The 21,088-nt window shown below is 47.8% G+C and overlaps 1 protein-coding gene across 8 annotated transcripts in view; it reads left to right on the forward strand.

Moving 5' to 3' along the window:
* LOC119979626 (kazrin-like) overlaps nucleotides 1–21,088 on the forward strand; it is a 312,322-nt gene that overhangs the window by 248,865 nt on the left and 42,369 nt on the right. For 7 of the 8 annotated variants that reach the window (XM_038822126.1, XM_038822125.1, XM_038822128.1 and 4 more), the window contains 4 exons: nucleotides 4,605–4,723; nucleotides 7,428–7,659; nucleotides 11,278–11,379; nucleotides 15,188–15,354. In XM_038822126.1, coding sequence (XP_038678054.1) covers nucleotides 4,605–4,723; nucleotides 7,428–7,659; nucleotides 11,278–11,379; nucleotides 15,188–15,354 — 620 coding nt within the window. Of the gene's footprint in view, nucleotides 1–4,604; nucleotides 4,724–7,427; nucleotides 7,660–11,277; nucleotides 11,380–15,187; nucleotides 15,359–21,088 lie in introns of those variants that run through there. The other variant, XM_038822132.1, reaches the window with a different exon arrangement.

A 21,088-nucleotide genomic window follows, 5' to 3' on the forward strand; every position in this document is an offset into this window, starting at 1 on the left:
GACCTCAGTGTGTGTTCCAGTGCAGACCTCAGTGTGTGTTCCAGTGCAGACCTCAGTGTGTGTTCCAGTGCAGACCTCAGTGTGTGTTCCAGTGCAGACCTCAGTGTGTGTTCCAGTGCAGACCTCAGTGTGTGTTCCAGTGCAGACCTCAGTGTGTGTTCCAGTGCAGATATCAGTTCGTGTTCCAGTGCAGACATCTGTGTGGTTTCCAATGCAGATATCAGTATGTTCCACTGCAGACATCAATGTGTGTTTCAGTGTAGACATCCGTGTGTGTTCCAGTTCAGGCATCAGTGTGTGTTCCAGTTCAGGCATCAGTGTGTGTTCCTGTGCAGACCTCAGTGTGTGTTCCTGTGCAGACCTCAGTGTGCGTTCCAGTGCAGACATCAATGTGCATTCCAGTGCAGACATCAATGTGCATTCCAGTGCAGGCATCAGTGTGTGTTCCAGTGCAGACCTCAGTGTGCGTTCTACTGCAGACATCAATGTGCATTCCAGTGCAGACATCAGTGTGGGTTCCAGTGCAGATATCAGTGTGTTCCAGTGCAGACAGCAGTGTGTGTTCCAGTGCAGACATCAGTGTGTGTTCCAGTGCAGACATCAGTGTATGATCCAGTGCAGACATCAATGTGCGTTCCAGTGCAGACATCAGTGTGGGTTCCAGTGCAGGCATCAGTGTGGGTTCCAGTGTAGATATCAGTGTGTTCCAGTGCAGACATCAGTGTGTGTTCCAGTGCAGATATCAGTGTGTGTTCCAGTGCAGACATCAATATTCGTTCCAGTGCAGACCTCAGTATGTGTTCCAGTGCAGACATCAGTCTGTGTTCCAGTGCAGATCTTGGTGTGCATTCAAGTGCAGACCTCAGTGTGTGTTCCAGTGCAGACCTCAGTGTGTGTTCCAGTGCAGACCTCAGTGTGTGTTCCAGTGCAGATATCAGTGTATGATCCAGTGCAGACATCAGTGTGCGTTCCAGTGCAGACCGTGGTGTGCATTCAAGTGCAGACCTCAGTGTGTGTTCCAGTGCAAACCTCAGTGTGTGTTCCAGTGCAGATATCAGCATGTGTTCCAGTGCAGATATCAGTGCGTGTTCCAATGCAGACATCAGTCTGTGTTCCAGTGCAGACATCTGTGTGTTCTAGTGCAGACATCAGTGTGTGTTCCAGTGCAAACCTTGGTGTGCATTCAAATGCAGACCTCAGTGTGTGTTCCAGTGCAGACATCAGTGTGTGTTCCAGTGCAGACCTCAGTGTGTGTTCCAGTGCAGATATCAGTGTGTGTTCCAGTGCAGACATCAATATTCGTTCCAGTGCAGACCTCAGTGGGGGTTCCAGTGCAGATATCATTGTGTGTTCCAGTGCAGACATCAGTCTGTGTTCCAGTGCAGACATCAATATTCGTTCCAGTGCAGACCTCAGTGTGTGTTCCAGTGCAGATATCAGTGTGCGTTCCTGTGCAGACCTCAGTGTGCGTTCCAGTGCAGACATCAATGTGCATTCCAGTGCAGACATCAATGTGCATTCCAGTGCAGGCATCAGTGTGTGTTCCAGTGCAGACCTCAGTGTGCGTTCTAGTGCAGACATCAATGTGCATTCCAGTGCAGACATCAGTGTGGGTTCCAGTGCAGATATCAGTGTGGTCCAGTGCAGACATCAGTGTGTGTTCCAGTGCAGACATCAGTGTGTGTTCCAGTGCAGACATCAGTGTATGATCCAGTGCAGACATCAATGTGCGTTCCAGTGCAGACATCAGTGTGGGTTCCAGTGCAGGCATCAGTGTGGGTTCCAGTGCAGATATCAGTGTGTTCCAGTGCAGACATCAGTGTGTGTTCCAGTGCAGATATCAGTGTGTGTTCCAGTGCAGACATCAATATTCGTTCCAGTGCAGACCTCAGTGTGTGTTCCAGTGCAGACATCAGTCTGTGTTCCAGTGCAGATCTTGGTGTGCATTCAAGTGCAGACCTCAGTGTGTGTTCCAGTGCAGACCTCAGTGTGTGTTCCAGTGCAGACCTCAGTGTGTGTTCCAGTGCAGACCTCAGTGTGTGTTCCAGTGCAGATATCAGTTCGTGTTCCAGTGCAGACATCTGTGTGGTTTCCAATGCAGATATCAGTATGTTCCACTGCAGACATCAATGTGTGTTTCAGTGTAGACATCCGTGTGTGTTCCAGTTCAGGCATCAGTGTGTGTTCCAGTTCAGGCATCAGTGTGTGTTCCTGTGCAGACCTCAGTGTGTGTTCCTGTGCAGACCTCAGTGTGCGTTCCAGTGCAGACATCAATGTGCATTCCAGTGCAGACATCAATGTGCATTCCAGTGCAGGCATCAGTGTGTGTTCCAGTGCAGACCTCAGTGTGCGTTCTAGTGCAGACATCAATGTGCATTCCAGTGCAGACATCAGTGTGGGTTCCAGTGCAGATATCAGTGTGTTCCAGTGCAGACATCAGTGTGTGTTCCAGTGCAGACATCAGTGTGTGTTCCAGTGCAGACATCAGTGTATGATCCAGTGCAGACATCAATGTGCGTTCCAGTGCAGACATCAGTGTGGGTTCCAGTGCAGGCATCAGTGTGGGTTCCAGTGCAAATATCAGTGTGTTCCAGTGCAGACATCAGTGTGTGTTCCAGTGCAGATATCAGTGTGTGTTCCAGTGCAGACATCAATATTCGTTCCAGTGCAGACCTCAGTGTGTGTTCCAGTGCAGACATCAGTCTGTGTTCCAGTGCAGATCTTGGTGTGCATTCAAGTGCAGACCTCAGTGTGTGTTCCAGTGCAGACCTCAGTGTGTGTTCCAGTGCAGACCTCAGTGTGTGTTCCAGTGCAGATATCAGTGTATGATCCAGTGCAGACATCAGTGTGCGTTCCAGTGCAGACCGTGGTGTGCATTCAAGTGCAGACCTCAGTGTGTGTTCCAGTGCAAACCTCAGTGTGTGTTCCAGTGCAGATATCAGCATGTGTTCCAGTGCAGATATCAGTGCGTGTTCCAATGCAGACATCAGTCTGTGTTCCAGTGCAGACATCTGTGTGTTCTAGTGCAGACATCAGTGTGTGTTCCAGTGCAAACCTTGGTGTGCATTCAAATGCAGACCTCAGTGTGTGTTCCAGTGCAGACATCAGTGTGTGTTCCAGTGCAGACCTCAGTGTGTGTTCCAGTGCAGATATCAGTGTGTGTTCCAGTGCAGACATCAATATTCGTTCCAGTGCAGACCTCAGTGGGGGTTCCAGTGCAGATATCATTGTGTGTTCCAGTGCAGACATCAGTCTATGTTCCAGTGCAGACATCAATATTCGTTCCAGTGCAGACCTCAGTGTGTGTTCCAGTGCAGATATCAGTGTGCGTTCCTGTGCAGACCTCATTGTGCGTTCCAGTGCAGACATCAATGTGCATTCCAGTGCAGACATCAATGTGCATTCCAGTGCAGGCATCAGTGTGTGTTCCAGTGCAGACCTCAGTGTGCGTTCTAGTGCAGACATCAATGTGCATTCCAGTGCAGACATCAGTGTGGGTTCCAGTGCAGATATCAGTGTGTTCCAGTGCAGACATCAGTGTGTGTTCCAGTGCAGACATCAGTGTGTGTTCCAGTGCAGACATCAGTGTATGATCCAGTGCAGACATCAATGTGCGTTCCAGTGCAGACATCAGTGTGGGTTCCAGTGCAGGCATCAGTGTGGGTTCCAGTGCAGATATCAGTGTGTTCCAGTGCAGACATCAGTGTGTGTTCCAGTGCAGATATCAGTGTGTGTTCCAGTGCAGACATCAATATTCGTTCCAGTGCAGACCTCAGTGTGTGTTCCAGTGCAGACATCAGTCTGTGTTCCAGTGCAGATCTTGGTGTGCATTCAAGTGCAGACCTCAGTGTGTGTTCCAGTGCAGACCTCAGTGTGTGTTCCAGTGCAGACCTCAGTGTGTGTTCCAGTGCAGATATCAGTGTATGATCCAGTGCAGACATCAGTGTGCGTTCCAGTGCAGACCGTGGTGTGCATTCAAGTGCAGACCTCAGTGTGTGTTCCAGTGCAAACCTCAGTGTGTGTTCCAGTGCAGATATCAGCATGTGTTCCAGTGCAGATATCAGTGCGTGTTCCAATGCAGACATCAGTCTGTGTTCCAGTGCAGACATCTGTGTGTTCTAGTGCAGACATCAGTGTGTGTTCCAGTGCAAACCTTGGTGTGCATTCAAATGCAGACCTCAGTGTGTGTTCCAGTGCAGACATCAGTGTGTGTTCCAGTGCAGACCTCAGTGTGTGTTCCAGTGCAGATATCAGTGTGTGTTCCAGTGCAGACATCAATATTCGTTCCAGTGCAGACCTCAGTGGGGGTTCCAGTGCAGATATCATTGTGTGTTCCAGTGCAGACATCAGTCTGTGTTCCAGTGCAGAAATCAATATTCGTTCCAGTGCAGACCTCAGTGTGTGTTCCAGTGCAGATATCAGTGTGTGTTCCAGTGCAGACCTCAGTGTGTGTTCCAGTGCAGACCTCAGTGTGTGTTCCAGTGCAGACATCAGTGTGTGTTCCAATGCAGACATCAGACTGTTCCAGTGTAGACATCAGTGTTTGTTCCAATGCAAAACCTCTTGCACTTATCAGTTCTAATTGTTGCTCCTTTCTCTCACAGGTCTTGTTAAGCCTGAATGATGATGATTTGGAGCTGGGCCTGGGAGTAAACAGTTCAATGCACCGACGCAAACTGCGGCTTGCAATTGAGGACTACCGGGAAGCTGAGAATGGGAAAGGGTGAGCAGAATGCTCCAGGTTACACAATGTAAACCTCAGCGTTTCACAGGTAGCTGATAGCCTCCTGACATCAGATGCCACAAGGCACTGGTAAGATCAGTAAAAATTGGTTGGATGTGGACGTGCAAAAATTTAATTCCTTCTCATCTTGAATTAAAGGCTCAGAATTTGTGGCAATGACAGTGTAACTAGCAGTGTTCAACGTGATTAAGTCTCTGTCACTGACAACAACCTCTGGCGAATTAAACGTAGAAATCTAAAAGGTACCATCAGTGACTCTATGTTTCCGTATATGGTATATTTTTGATGCCCTTCCCGGAGTGCAATCAAGTAGAAATCACTGATCTGATGTAAACTTGTCCTTTTACACTATTAGTCTCACTGCAAAAATGCTAGAAAAATGTACACCTTGTTCAAAATAGTGTAATCCAATTTTTAATAGTGCACTCAGTTCATAAATAGTGCTGACAAAACCTCTCTGGTCCTAATCAGCTAAATTTATGTTTGTAGAATGTCAAATTTCTCTCTAATTATAAATTTCACATATTTAAAAAATAATTTTAAACATTTGTTTATGATATCTCAACTTCTGCTTCAATCCCATCTGTACGAGCCAATCATTTTGTTCACCCTCTGTCAAAAGTGTGTTTTACTTCCTGGTTTACTAGCTGTGTGGATACGTCAATGTGATTGGCTGCTTTCCCTTCCTTTTTAAAAAAAGTTTAGAGTTCCGAATTATTTTTTCCAATTAAGGGGCAATTTAGCGTGGCCAATCCACCTAACCTGCACATCTTTGGGTTGTGGGGGCGAAATCCACGCAGACACGGGGAGAATGTGCAAACTCCACACGGACAGTGAGCCGGGGTCGAACCTGGGCCCTCAGCGCCATAGGCAGCAGTGCTAACCACTTACCACTGTGCCACCCTAGCTTGCCCTTCCTAATGACATCACTGCTGCTGGACTCCTGGAGATTTCCTTGACTTGGCACCAGAGTCAAACTGATGTCAGGAAAGAGGAAACCCACACCATAGAGATTGCTAAATTGTTTGTGGGCAGATTACTTCAAGATCAGCAATACATGCAGGCATGTTGCTGTTGACTGTAAAACACAGGCCAAAGTGAAATATCCCACAGCAGTGGTACTGCTACTGGTCTGGAATCATGTAGGGCAGACCTTCCATTAAGGACATTAGTGAATGGTCATCGTTAAGTTTTATTGAATTCCAATTTCACCATCACATAATTTAAACCCAGGTCCCCAGAGCATTAACTTGGGTCTCTGGTATACCGAGTCTAGTAACAATACCACGACGCCAGTGCCTCCCTTTGAGTCAAATGGCTTTTTACTACAATCAATGATCGTTATCACGGCCACCATTACTGAGACGAGCTTTTAATTTCAGATTTATTTGAGTCATAGAATCCTACAACACAGAGAAGGCCCTTTGGCCCATCGCTCCACCCTCCAGCTCCCACACACAAGTTACCACTGTGGTCCTTAATGGTCCCTATTCTTTCCCTGGTTATCCTTTGACCCTTAATGTACTTATTAATCAGCTTCTTTATTTTACTTGCCAGTATCCTTTCATGTCGCCTTTTCGCTCTCCTAATTTCCTTTCTAAGTTTCCTCTTGTACATTCTGAATGCCTCGAGGGCTTCTGCTGTTTTGAGCCCTCGATATCTGCCATGAGCCTCCCTTTTTCTTTTTATCCAATACTGTCTATTCCTCGATATTCAGGGATCACTGGATTTGTTGGTCCCGCCCTTTGTTTTGATTGGGACATGTTGGCCCTGCACTCTCCCTATTTCCTTCTTGAATTTCCTAATTGAATTTATGGGAAGCTGTATAGATAACGTTGCCATAGTCCCAGGTGGCCATAAGCTGCTTTCCCCTTTGAGGGGGGGAGCTGACTGATGGTGGTTTAACCTGAGGGTCACCACACCTCAGGCGAGGGACAAGGTTGAGAAGGCAGGGCCTTCATGAATAACCTTAAACTAAGACCAACTGCTAAAGGTCAAAAACGTAAACTATGAAAATCAGGTTTACATCAGACACTAGAAGGCTTAAGATGTCACCTGACCTCTCCTCCACAGTGCAGAAAGAGGCCATTCTACCCAACAAGTCTGCACCGATCCTCCAAAAGAGTACTCAACCTACGGCCACACCCCCGCCCTACCCCAGTAACCCCGATAACTGATCATGGCCAATTTTCCTAACCTACACATCTTTGGATTGTGAGAGGAAACCCAGGCAGACACGGGGAGAATGTACAAATTCCACACAGCCACCCAAGGTCAGAATTGAACCCGTGTCCCTGGCGCTGTGAGACAGCACTGCCCACCGCTGTGCCACCGTGCTGCCCATGGCTCATTGCCTTGACAAAAATGTCACTGAGATCTACCAGCCTCTTTCCCTCCCCACAGATGGTTACATTTGCTGTGCAAAATCGAACATTATGGCAGCTCACTGCACTGCACGTGCAATGCATTGTGGGGGGGACTCAGACTCTGCTGACCTTTGACCTCTATTCTCTATTGGAGGCAACCAAACGGAAGGGCGGTTATGCCTCACTGGACTTTTTGTGCCCTGAAGACATCCTAACCTTTTTACATGACTGAACAAATGTCAAACTAACTCTATACCGGGCGGTGATTGCAGCAGAGCTGACAGCATTTCTGTCTGAACCGGTTATTATCTCTGCAGGTTGTCGAAGGCCTCAGAGCTGGACCACCATTGGGTTGCCAAAGCATGGCTGAATGATGTGGGCCTCCTGCAGTATTCCCAGGCTTTCCACAACCACCTTGTCGACGGCCGAGTGCTGAACTCACTGACAAAGCGGGATCTGGAGAAGTACTTGAATGTGTCAAAGAAATTTCACCAGATCAGTCTCCTGCTGGCCATTGAGCTGTTCCGACAATGGGACTTCGACAGAGAGGTGAAGTGTGTGTGTGTTTTGTGTGAGAATGAAAACATCTGCTGACTCCTTTCAAATACAAGAGCCAGAGGTACAATGAGACCTTTTTTTCACACAGCGGATTGTTATGATCTGGATGTGTTGCCTGAAAGGGCGGTGGCAGCAGATTCATTAGTAACTTTCAAAAGGGAATCGGACAAATATGTGAAGCGGAAAATCCACAGAAGTATTGGAGTTCTCTTTTAAAGAACCACCGTTTTGTTCACTCTCTTTTCCATCAAACCTCGCCCAGGAAGGCATTGAGTCTTTACTGAGGCCTGTCATAGGGGCTCCGGGAACTCACCCAACTTGACCCAATGTGGCGCCATTACTGCTGCCTTGGCAGGAAGTGCTGCTCAGGCCCTGCCTCCTGCCCACGTGGGAGACCAGCATCAGACACTCTGCTCTCTCGGAAACCAAAGTGCTTCGATTGAATCCACAAGGAGCACTGATTTATATTTACACACCTCGCGGCTGTGAGGAACCTTTCAGCTGCTCCCTGACCTCCCACAATGTCAGTCAAGGCCAGCTTTTCGATAAATCCCTGATCACCGGTGCGTGCCATCTGTGCAAATCCTGTCAGTGGGTCATTGCTTGGCAAACAGTGTACACTTTCGGACAAGTGGCACGAGGGAGCCATATTCGGGTGGGAAAGTGGAGCTGAGTCCACAAAAGATCAGCCATGATCTCATTGAATGCGGAGCAGGCCCGAAGGGCCAGATGGCCTACTCCTGCTCCTAGTTCTTATGTTCTTATGTTGCTCCAGCAGGAGAGTCACTCTGATTATAATAGGTAGGCCGGCCTGGGGATTTGTGGTGTTTTAATTATTAGAATTTAACTTGAGGAAGCAGCTGCAGCGTTTTAGCCTTTGCTTGATCTGAGTTTTATTTAATAATAATAGCTTATTGTCACAAGTAGGCTTCAATGAAGTTACTGTGAAGAGCCCCTAGTCGCCACATTCCGGCGCCTGTTCGGGGAGGCCGGTACGGGAATTGAACCCGCGCTGCTGGCATTGTTCTGCTTAACAAGCCAGCTATTTAGCCCACTGTGCTAAACCAGCCCCTATTTGTCTGAGATGCAGGAAATCTGAGGACAACTCAGCTCAGCAGGGAGCTGGTATTTGTTCTTGTAATGATGGTAGCGCCCAGAGCAAGAAAGATATAGATTTAAGGTAAGGGGTCGGAGATTTCGAGGGAATGTGAGGAAAAACATTTTCACCCAGAGGGTGGTGGGAATCTGGAACTCACTGCCTGAAAAGGGTGGCCGAGGCGGAAACCCTCACAACATTTAGGAAGCATTATAGATGAGCACCTGAAATGCCAATAGTGTACGAGGCTACGGACCAAGTACTGGAAAATGCAGTCCCTTCCCTATCTGAACGTGTTGAAGCCTTTGTGTCTTTCTGACATGTTCTTGTTTAATTTAAGAGAGGCAGATTCCTCTCCCGATACACAAGAGACAGATGATGGGGAGATGAGGAGAGTGGTTCTACTGCTCGGAGGAGAAATGAGGGGGGGGGGGGGGGGGAGGGGGGGGGGGGGGGAGCGGAGGACAGAGATAAAGAAACTATTCTGAGCAGTGAAAGACAAGAGGAGAGCAAATTAATTAGCATCTGTGAACAACATTTAATGAAAACGATATAAAACAGAGAGTGCTTGCTTTGATCAAGGGAATATTTAGGCATATCCTGGAAAAGATAAAAGCTATGCAATTCTACCTTAGACTAAACGAGCCCAGGCTATAGGAATTTGCACCTGTGCTCTGAATATTATAATAGTTTCCCAAGATTTGATGAGACAAAATTGTTAAATTGTAGAATCATAGAATCCCCACAGTGCAAGAGGAGACCATTCGGCCCATCTAGTCTGCACCAACGCTCCGAAAGAGCACCCTACCTAGGCCCACTCCCCCACCTAACCTTTTGAACACTCAGGGGAAATTTATCGTGGCCAATCCATCTAACCTGCATTTCTTGGACTATGGGAGGAAAACGGAGCACCCGGAGGAAACTCACACAGACACGGGGAGTGTGCAGACTCCGCACAGACAGTCATCCAAGGCTGGAATCGAACTCAGGGTCTCTGGCGCTGTGAGGCAGCAGTTCGAAGCACTGTGCCACCATGCCACCCTTGTTTCACAAGGCAAATCATTTCTCAATGTACTGCCCTTGTCATGGATGGCCTGCTGCTGTTTCTGTGTTCTTTTTTGATATTTAAACTGAAGACTGGGTGTGGAAGAGGTAATACGGTTCGAGCGCAGGCTACATTTCCTCACTGGCTTTTATTTATCCAAGCTAGCTGCTGAACTGCCCACATTTTACCCAATGCCAAATTCAAACATGCTCCTGTATCCAACCCACAGCAAGACGAGACCAGGACAGGACATGCAGGAAATATGGAAGTGAAAAGTCAAGTTGACATTCTGATTTTTATCACCATAGTCTCTACCTGAAACGTTAACCCTGCCTGAGAACGTTGGGCCTGCGTTTCGTGCTCTCTGTCTCCAATGACAACGATTGGAACATAGGAGCTGGAACAGGCCACTTGACCTGGTTCCACCATTTAAATTAGATCATGATTGGCTTCATTACTGTATTTGTCCGTCCGGTTCCATACCTCCTGGTATCCCCCGCCGTTCTGGATTAACCCAGCAGAGGAAATAGATTCTCCCAATAGACCTGGGGTGATATGCATCACTGTAAATACACAAGGGGTTAATGTAGATACACTAGGACACTGTAAATACACAAGGGGTTAATGTGAACACACTACACCTAGCTAGACACTAGAGGGAGCACCAGAGACATCATAACACACAGTCAACCAATAGGTCAGTAAGATAGGACACGACCAATAGGCATTCACGACACACACAGAGGTGACACTACCACAGGAGGGCATTACACCAACCCATATATAAGGACACAGCACACATGATCTTCCTCTTTCCAGTGGAGACATTTAGTGAGTACACAGGGTTGATTGAAACACATCACACCCACCGTGTGGATTGTAACAGACTGGTTAGATAGTCTGAGTAGCTATAGCAGGATTAACAGGAGAGTCGAATCCAAGTAGGAGAATCATTAACAGTTTAATAAATGTGTTAAAGCTATCTCCAAGTCTGAACCTTCCTTTGTCAGAGTGCACATCAAGGAAGCAGTTTATGCTACGTCAAGAGCATAACAAAACAAGACCCACACCTCAATGTGTTGATGGGTGGGGAAATGGGCCTGTAATGGTTACTCAGTGCCTGAAGGTGCCCCACGTCTGCACTCGTCCCATTGGTTACCCACCAGACGGTTCCTGACTGTTGGTCACACAGTTGTTTCTCTGTCTAAAAAGTGAAACTGTTTGAGGATAATTATTTTTAAAAGCGCACTCATAATGCCCCTGTGGTTTTTCTCCTGGGTTGACCTCAGCCATTTCCAGAAGGTTAACCATGAATTCCTGGAGGCTGCAGGATAACCATGGAGAGTTGGCGACCCTGCCCAGTGGGCTAGGCCCCAGCTTCTCGCGATTTCTTTGCACATTTTGCCTCGTTTCATCCTCTGTCAAATAAAGAAATCTTTGGTATTTATCTAGTGCCTCTTGTTTACAGATTTTACACGAAAGAAGAACCTGGTGCGAAAATCACAATGTTGATCCGTTGGTTTGGACAAACCAGAGAGTCATTAAGTGGGTGAGGGAGATTGATCTGAAGGTAGGTGATCCCAGTCCGCTCCACCATACAGGATACCGGTTTGGATATGGCTGATGTTCATTTAATCTGTCTGCACCAACAGTTTATTTCTGCTATTTTGTGTTGACACCTTCCCGAGGATAAGGAGGGGGGAATGTCAAGGAATAGTCGTAGGGCGGTTCTTACCTCATTATCGGTCCGTTGGCTCTCAAGGGTGAGCACGGGTGGCGTTAAAATGGAACAGCAGCTCATCCCAGGGCTGCTTTGGCGCCCCCTCCAATTTTCAGGCAGACTTGGAGTTCTGCAGGTCAGAAACCACCACAAACAGGCCACAACCACACAGTGCAAGTCGGGGGGGAGTCAGATGACATCACTTAGGCCCCAACACCATTTTAGACTCTGCCTATCCAGGCCAGAACTCCCACCGCCAGCCCTGGGCAGTGCCACTGAGATAATACCGGCTCCTGAGTATGAGCATTAGCACAGGACATGGACATGTGAGGCATCGTCAGAAACATGTGCAGCAGATAGCATGGAGGCCACAAATATTGTTTTTCTGTCTCCCGCATCCTAACTCCGTGTGGACATATCCCTGGAGGTTTTATCACATGACCTACTGACTCAAAAGCACCCCACCCCCACCCCCCCACCCCCCACGCTCCTCCCATTGGTTCCCAACAGTCCATCACCACGGTACCGCCCTCACCAACTGGGAAGCAAATATTTTTTAAAAATAAATTTAGAGTACCCAATTATTTCTTTTTCCAATTAAGGGGCAATTTAGCGTGGCCAATCCAGCTAACCGGCACATCTTTGGGTTGTGGGGGTGAAACCCACGCAGACACGGGGAGAATGTGCAAACTCCACACGGACAGTGACCCAGAGCCGGGATCGAACCTGGGACCTCAGCGCCGTAGTCCCAGTGCTGACCACTGCACCACCCGTGGCCCTTGTGAAGCAAATATTAACCAATTGAACAGTTCCTGACTGATGGTCAAACCATTGTTTCCCTGTCTCTAATGTTGCACATGACTAAAAAGTGAACACTCTTAAAGAAAATCATTTTTTTAAAAGCATACCCATAATGCCCCTGGGGTTGGCCCCAGGCATTTCCACAAGATAAGTCTATAATTCCTGAGGGTGGCATGTGGCTCTGTGGTTAGCGCTGGGACTGCGGCGCTGAGGTCTCAGGTTCGAATCCTGCCTCTGGGTCACTGTCTGTGTGGAGTTTGCACATTCTCCTCATGTCTGTGTGAGTTCCACCCCCACGACCCAAAGATGTGCAGGTTAGGTGGATTGGCCACGCTAAATTGCCCTCAATTGGAAAAAAATAAAAATAATTGGGTACTCTAAATTTATTTTGAAAAAGAAAGAAAAAAAAATCTATAATTCCTGGAGGCTCCAGGGTAGCCCGGGAGAGTTGCTGACCCTGCCCAGTACGCCTGGACTCACCTTCAATCGATGTTTGCAAATGTTGACTATTTTTAGCCTCGGGCAAAGAAAGAAATATTTTGTTTGTTTCAAGCTGCCCACCTGCAAAATACTTCACAACCATGTGTCACTTCAGGAAGTCACGGCGGCAACAAAAGCTTATGTCGATATAGCGCCTTCAAGATAGTAAAATGCCTCAAAGTTCTTCGCAGGAGAGTCAGAAAATAAAGTGTGAGCAGTGAGCCACAAAAAGAGATATTGGGTCAGATGATCAAAAGCTTGATCAAAGAGGCAGGTTTTGAGGAGTGGGTTAACAGAGGGAAGCAAGGTCGCGAGGCCAAGGGTCACAGGGAGGGGATTCCAGAGGTAAGGGCCGAGGCAACTAAAGCTGCCAATCCTGTTTTTGGACCAAACAAGTGAACAAAGCTGACAAAAGAAGGGGCAAATAAAAGGGTCGCCCTCTTAAAAGGACAATACTAACAAAAGCATACCTCAAAGGAAACTTAAAACATCAAACCTAAATGTGAACCAAATAAAAACGCCCCAGACCCTGATGTGCCCTTAGGATATAGAAGGCACTGCAAGAATGGTGGAGTGGTTAAAATCAGCGGCTAATTGATGCAGAGAAAGGTTCCGCAAGCAATAAATGAAAGACATGAACGAACACAGTTGCTGCTGAAGTTGCACCAAGATCTTCCCTCATCTCACCCGCCCCCATTTCCATTTCCATCGGCATCAACTGACTGCGAGAGCAGGAAAGCCTGAGGCCTACATGTCAGTTCCTGGCACCCTGATGACAGTAAATCCTCAGGTGGGCTGCTGGCTGGTGGTGGGGTTTGGGGGGGGGGCATCCAGTCCTGAGGGGAGGCAGTCTGGCAGACTGGAGGAAAGGGTTTAGCCTTCGAAGATAGCTCGCCTATTCCCAGCCACACATCCCCTCAGGATGTGCAGGGAAATAGACAATACTTTCCAAAATATACGGCAAGCATGGAGTCAACATCAAAAAGACAAGGGAAATAAATAATTCACCCTTGTCTGTGGTGTACCACTGAAGCTGTTCAACTGAAAAACCTGAAGACAATTTACTTTTCTGAGTGGAATAGCACAATAGGCCAGTCACCACTTCCCTCCGCATCTTTAATAACCCGTATCTCTGGCCCCCTTTCTTTCCTTCTGTCCGATGCTTCTTAAAACCCTTCTGACCAAGCTTCTGGCCATCTATCTCCTTATGTAACTCGGTGTGAAAGTCTGTTTGCTGACACCCCTGTGAAGTGCCTTGGGATAATAGAGGTGCTATATAAATACAAATGGGTGTTGCTAACGCCTCAGGTGGCGATCCGTCTTGAGAACTTCTTCTTCTAACAGGCCGAGGACACTACCCCAGCTTTTCTCTGCCGCTGACTTGGCCCGACTCGCATTTCTTCGTTTCAAAATTCAGCATTTAATTTTTCACAAATAGATTTTGGATGGCCTTGGTTGAGGGAGCAACATTGGCCAGGGGCACGAGGAGAATCCCTGCTCTCCTCCAAAGAGTGGCGAGGGGATCTCCAACATCAGCTGCAGGCTGAGCCTCATAATGAGTGTTGTCTCGCTGGAAGGATGACATTTCTGACAGTGCAGTGCTCCTTAATGAGCCTTGCTAATGTGCTCCCTCTGTGGTGTGAGCCCAGACATGCTGAACAAAGCTGTCAGAAATGCCTCATTCTAATGTCTCCTGGCTCCATGACTGGAGCTGCCCTTCCACAGCCTGAGGGGATGTGTGGCTGGGAATAGGCAAGCTATCTATCGAAGCCTAAATCCTTTCCTCCAGTCTGCCAGTTAGCCCATCTGAGAATTTACTGTCATCAGGGTGCCAGGAACTGACATGTAGGCCTCAGGCTTTCCTGCTCTCGCAGTCAGTTGATGCCGATGGAAATAGAAATGGGGGCGGGTGGAATTGGGCTGACGACTCGCTATCACCCAGTTTACACTATCGAGTCAAGTCACCATTAGTCCTACTGTTTCCTTTATTTGGGGAGGGAGTGGGTGGGGTTTGTGGATGGGGAATGTGCAACTTTGGACTTGTCTCAGCTCAGAGCCATTTAGTACCAGGCAATTTACCACAAGCTCACCCGGCTGGTAACAACATGTGTGGCTCTGGGTACACTCCCAGTCAGCCGTGTCCTCTATGGTGCTGCTCCAAGACACTGCCTGGCAGGAATGTCAGCAAGCAACTCAATGACTCTCCATCCAGGTAACCATTTGATAAAATAACCTTCCGAAAAGTAGTGTTTAGAATATAGAATGGGCGTGATCTGGCCTCCCCTTGCCTTTAACTGTCCTCTATTGGTGCCCGTGGCTCAGGATAGTTTTCACAGTGCTCACTCATCAGTGCGGGCCTTGTTTCTGTCCTAATCAGGAATATGCAGACAACCTTCTGAACAGCGGTATCCATGGTGCGGTGCTCGTCCTTGAACCGACCTTTAACTCGGAAGCCATGGCAACGGCCCTGGGAATTCCCAGCAACAAGCACATTATCAGGCGGCATCTCTTTGAAGAGCTAAACCTAATCGTCAATCCCGCCAGGTAGGATTTGGTACTGTCGAGCTGATAACCGGGGCATCCATTGGGGAGCGCAGGTAAAACAGCAGGTGTCAGTCAAATGTTGCATTGAGTTTTTAACTTCGATGTGGTTGTGCAGTCTGGCAGTCGGTCCTTCCAAACTACTTGCTGGCGAAGTAAATGGAGAGATGCACCAGACTGTCAACCCTCCACTTTACAATTACATTTCAGAGTCTGTTCATTTGTTCTTTCCTTGTTTAATATGTTTTAAGTCTTAATGCGTTCCTTTTTCCTAACTTGATTATTTTCCATTTCCTTTATCTGCGAATATTATTTAAAAAAAGAAAGACATGCGTTTACATAGCGCCATTCACAATACCGGACTTCTCACACCGTTTTACAGCCAGTGAAATGTTTTTGAAGCATAGCTAAGTTGTAATGTAGGAAACGCAGCAGCCAATTTCCGCACAGCAAGCTCCCACAAACAGCAGTGACCCTAGATTTTCGGTTTCTTTGTCGCGTTGACTGAGGGGGAAGGATTGTCCAGGACACCAGGGGTGTCACCCCTGCTCTTCCTCGAAACTGTGCCATGGGATCTTTTAGAGATGAGGTCTCGGTGTAATGTCTCCTTCTTCAGTACTTCACTGGAGGGGGTTTAAAACTGCTCTGTCCCGCTGCCTTGCATGAAAACATTCTCCGAGATGGAATGAAATGTCTGTTCCTCACCCATCCTGTTCATCTGCCTCCGATTCGTAATATGAAACATTGGAAAATTCCAACATTGAGGAAAACACCGGCAAAGTTACTCATGGATGCCCCCTTCCGTTTTCCATTCATAGAATCGCAGAATCCCGACAGTGCAGAAGGGGGCCATTCGACCCATTGAGTCTGCACTGACCCTCTGAAAACTCCCCCCCCCCCCCCAATTCCCCCCCCCCCCTCCCCGCCGTGTCTGTGTAGGTCTCACCCCCACAACCCAAGATGTGCAGGCTAGGTGGATTGGCCATGTTAAATTGCCCCTTCATTGGAAAAAAAATTTAGGTACTCTAAATTTATAAAAAAATTAAAGGCTCACACTTATATAGCGTTGTTCATGACCACCAGCCGCCTCATAACACTTTACAGCAAATGAAGTACTTTTGAAATGCAGTCACTGATGTAATGTAGAAAATACAGAAGCCAATTAGCACACAGCAAGTATCCCACAAATAGCAGTATGATAATGAGAAACCTCATTATGTATGCTTGGCTGAGAGGGCACACGCTTGTCAAAGGATTATATGAGTGAGTTTGTTTGTTTGCACAAGTGCAGAGAAGTGTTGATTTAGCTTGATTGACATCTGTATGAGGTTATAATACTTTATTCTCTGATCTCTTTTGTCAATGTCTCAATGTTTATTTTCATGAGGTTAAGAAGTGTTAAGTACTTAAAATTGCTGTTGTCGACAATGGCCTGTTTGTTTATATGGTTGCAGGAATTGAGAATTATGAGTGGGTGTTTTTTTTTAAGCAGTTTCGCACATGGGATTGTAACTTTTTATTTAATTGGTCCTGTACAGGGTGTAAACTGGTTAAAATGGGCCTGGAAAGGTCAAGAGATTGCATGGAGGATATTAAGGGGCCATGGGGGTGGGTGGGGGCATGGGTAGGCATGGCATGTGGGGCATAGTTAAGTCCTTTTGAAGTTACTTTTCAAAAAGTTCCTGAAACAGCATTATGGTTTATAACTTTTCTGAAATACACGAACTGCAAGACTTGGAGAAGCTGGAGACTCCACGATAATTGTGGGTGGGAAAGGGGTGTTCTAGGAGATACCTATCCCCTGCAATGGAGCAGGCCAGGTTGGAAGAGTAGGGTGTGGGCTCGCTAGTTGCATCCTTATCCTAGGCCAATGAGAATTGTGTGTGTGTGTGTGGGGGGGGAGGGGGGGGGGGGGGTTGGGTGTGCACCGGGAATGGAGGCTGGAATCGCAGAATTGAGTCCTACCCGCCACTTTTAAATGACTCTGGAGTCCTTTCAACTTTATGAAAATTCAACCCAATGTGACTGACTTAATGTCCACTGAATGAGAATCGTAAGCTTCTCACTTATAAAACAAGACGGTGGCGTAGTGGTATTGTCACTGGACTAGTAAACCAGAGACCTTGGGTGATGCTCTGGTGTCCTAGGTTTGAATCCTGCTACTGCAGATGGTGACATCTAAAGCAGTATCAGAAGTTTGGTTTTATGTGCTCTGGAGTAAGTGTCATCAGTCCTTTGTTACCTCTAGACTCGACTATTCCAATGCTCTCCAGGACAGTCTCCCACTTAGCACCTTCCATAAAATTCAGGTCATCCCAAACTCTTTTTTTCCTGTATCCTAACTCACACCAACTCCAGTTCACCCATCACCCCTGTGCTCATCCCAGTTCGGCAATATCACAATTTCAAATTCACATTTAAGTCCCTCCATATGGCTTCACCCTCTCCCAATCGCTGTTACCTCCCTCCCTGCCTTCCTCCATCTCTCTGGCCTCTTGTGCATTGCCAGTTTTCACCACACCCACATTGGTGGTCTTGCTGTCAGGATTCCTAGGCCCTAAGCCCTGGAATTCTTTCCCTAAACCGCTCTGCCACTGCTCCATTTTTAAAAATAAATTTAATGTACCCAATTTATTTTTTCCAATTAAGGGGCAATTTAGCGTGTTCAATCCACCTAACCTGCACATCTTTGGGTTGTGGTGGGTGAACCCCACGCAAACACGGGGAGAATCTGCAAACTCCACACGGACAGTGACCCGGGGCCGGGATCGAACCTGGGACCTCCGCGCCGTGAGACTGCAGTGCTAACCACTGCGCCACCGTGCTGCCCCCCACTGCTCCTTTAAGGTGCCGCTCAAAACCTCTTTGACCACCTGTCCTGATTGTCCCCTTTAGTGCTGACGTGTCAAATTTTGTTTGAAATGCTCCAGCGAAGCCCCTTGGACATTCCTCTCCACGAAAGGCACCATATAAATGCAGGTTTATTGTTGTAATTGGCTGTTTAATTGTGGGGTTTGTGTACCTCATAGTCAGGATATCTCTCCCAGCCCAAGAAATATTCACTTATTCTCCCTCACCCAGTGCTGAGCACTCTCAGTTTAAGTAAGGAGCAGGCTCAATGTAAACTAATAAGCTCCCTGTCCTGCCCTGCTTCCTTTGTCCTTCGTTCAGTCGTGTAGCTGACAGTTTAGTATTAATGGGTGCGGAATTGTGGACAGTTTAATGCCAGGAGCCTGTTGAGAACTAGATTGGGGGCTGGGATAGCTGTGTCCTGATTCTGTCTTACGGTAGAGTGTCTGGGTATTAATGGCACATTAGCTACACTTTAGGCCTCCCGCTGCATTGGAAAACCTGCTGACTTACAGACACCGATGAAGCTCAGGGTCACTGCTTAATAAGTTCAACTCTCAGGGCCTCAACTGCCTGAGAGGATTTTTATTGCTGTGCTATAGGCCCTGTGACTTTATTTTATAGTCAGTGTGGAAGAGAGCAGCCCAGTTCGTTCGTCCAGAGTGATGCGGCCACAATCTCCCCCACCCCAGTCACAGCAGCACCGTAAATAATTCCTCCGTTTTCAGCTCCACCACCCTGAGGTTCTGCTGCGCCTTTACTGGTTAAACACTTGCATTAGTATAGCGCCCTTCACATCCTCAGAGCATTCAGATGCACATTCCCTGCTGATGATTTTTCTTTTTTAAATTTAGTGTATCCAATTCATTCTTTTCCAATTAAGGGGCAATTTAGCGTGTTCAATCCACCTACCCTGCACGTCTTTGGGTTGTGGGGGCGAAACCCACGCAAACACGGGGAGAATGTGCAAACTCCACATGGACAGTGACCCAGAGCCGGGATCGAACCTGGCACCTCAGCGCCGTGAGGCAGCAGGGCTAACCCACTGCGCCACCGTGCTGCCCCTGCTGATGATTGACCATTGAGCTGTAGTCATTGTTTTGAAGCAAGCAGGGAGCCGTTAATGCGGCCACAGCACAGTCCCACACGATGGAGTAACGGACCCGGGTGTTGACCCCTGGCAGAGTGTGATTTGCAGGAGTCGGGCCTGCTACGATTCACATCTCAACCAGCTGGTGCTCTGGCAACACAGCATCAAGGTAACCTCGACCTGAGTCCAATAACAGCCAATTGTCTAGAGAGTTTGACTCAGGATATAGTCCAAACACAATGGGCCAAATGGCCTTGCACTGTTACTGCATCATTCTGTGATCCGAAAGCCTGAACGAATCAGTGACAGACTATTGCTATTAATGAGAATGTTTGGAACTGTTGTCATTTATGTGTGTGGAGGATTCATAGTGACCAGGAATCTTCATCACATCAAATTCAGTCGGTATTTCTCGTCTGTCCTCGAATTTTAACCAGTGGCAAAGGGCCAACATTCAGCTCGATTAATGTCAGGAAAACCCAGTCTCAGGTGCAGTGAATAACGGGTGGTTTCAGCTTTAAGTGGTTTAAGATCAAATTCTACGAAAGATCCCTCAAAGATGTTAATGGAGATAGTAATCATCACTCCTCTGTTGGTTCAAATCACTTTGGACTGCTTTCCTTCCCCGTCTGACTCCCTCCTCAGGCACCTTCAGGTACCCGGTCCAGGTTTGGGCCTAGACAGGGAATCCTCAATTTTAACCAGGGGTTGCTTCAGGCCGAGTGGGTGTGGGTGCCGTGGAGGCCTCAGCAAGATGCCTTGGCTCAATTCATCTGGGCTGTTTCTTTTTTTGGCAGGAATGATGGACAATTCAACAGAAAGGAGGGGGAAATTCAGCAGGGGGCAGGGACCCAGAGGAATGGTGGCAAGCACAAGGTTGATTTCTGGGAGAGATGGGGGTTCTCCACTGGGAGTTTGCGGGATGGGGGGGGGGGGGGGGTCAATAAGAGGGGTTCACCAAAGAGCTGTCAATGCCGGGGGAGGGGGGGGGCGGGAATGGGGAGAGGGAATGTCAGGGGTGGGGAGGCCTGAGCGTTCCTTGTAAGGCCCGATGGAGCACCCCAGCTTCTAGCCCGCAAAGAATCCTCACAAACATTTGACAAAAATTATTTGACTCGGCCTCTTCGGCAACCTGTGCTGCCTCCCCCAGGTCACTGTGGCCTTTGCGACCTGAGGATATCTCGATGTTGCTAAAACCTCGCTGGAGTCTTCGAGCGACTGGTTTAAATTTGAAGTCAGCCCTGCGGAATAAATTTTCAAAATCCTCCTGTTCACCATGGTAACTTGCCCGCCCCTTCTCATTCACGCAGGAGAGGCTGAGGTAAAATCAGGAGTGTTGTTTGACTATTCAGCCATAGGTGGCATCAGAGCCCAGCCCAAATCTCTTCATATCTGTATGTGAGGATGCCACAGTATTGCAATCAGGAGTTGGAATCCTGCCTGAATTGTCCCCCTGATGTGGCCACAGGCACTGGCACTGAGGCCAGTTCTGGCGTCCCAACTGTTACCCGGGTTGACATCAGTTCACTGGCCATGGATAACCAGCTGCTCAAGTAGATTTAAGGGCCTAATTCCTTTAGAGTAGCAAAAGCAGAGGCCTGTAAGATAATGAAAGGGCTGGATAACATTACTGTTGATAGATGATTCCAGTTTAATAGGCTGGGGAAGTCCAGGGACATGAGTTTACATTGTGTAAATTAGGAATGGGCTGGATGTTGGTGGGTCATCATTTCCCAGAGAGTACTGTGTCTCTGGATACCATGGCCTGCTGACGTGGTGACTGCTGACTCTCTCTGA

This window comes from Scyliorhinus canicula, chromosome 16 (assembly GCF_902713615.1).
Source record: "Scyliorhinus canicula chromosome 16, sScyCan1.1, whole genome shotgun sequence".
Taxonomy (NCBI): Eukaryota; Metazoa; Chordata; class Chondrichthyes; order Carcharhiniformes; family Scyliorhinidae; genus Scyliorhinus; species Scyliorhinus canicula.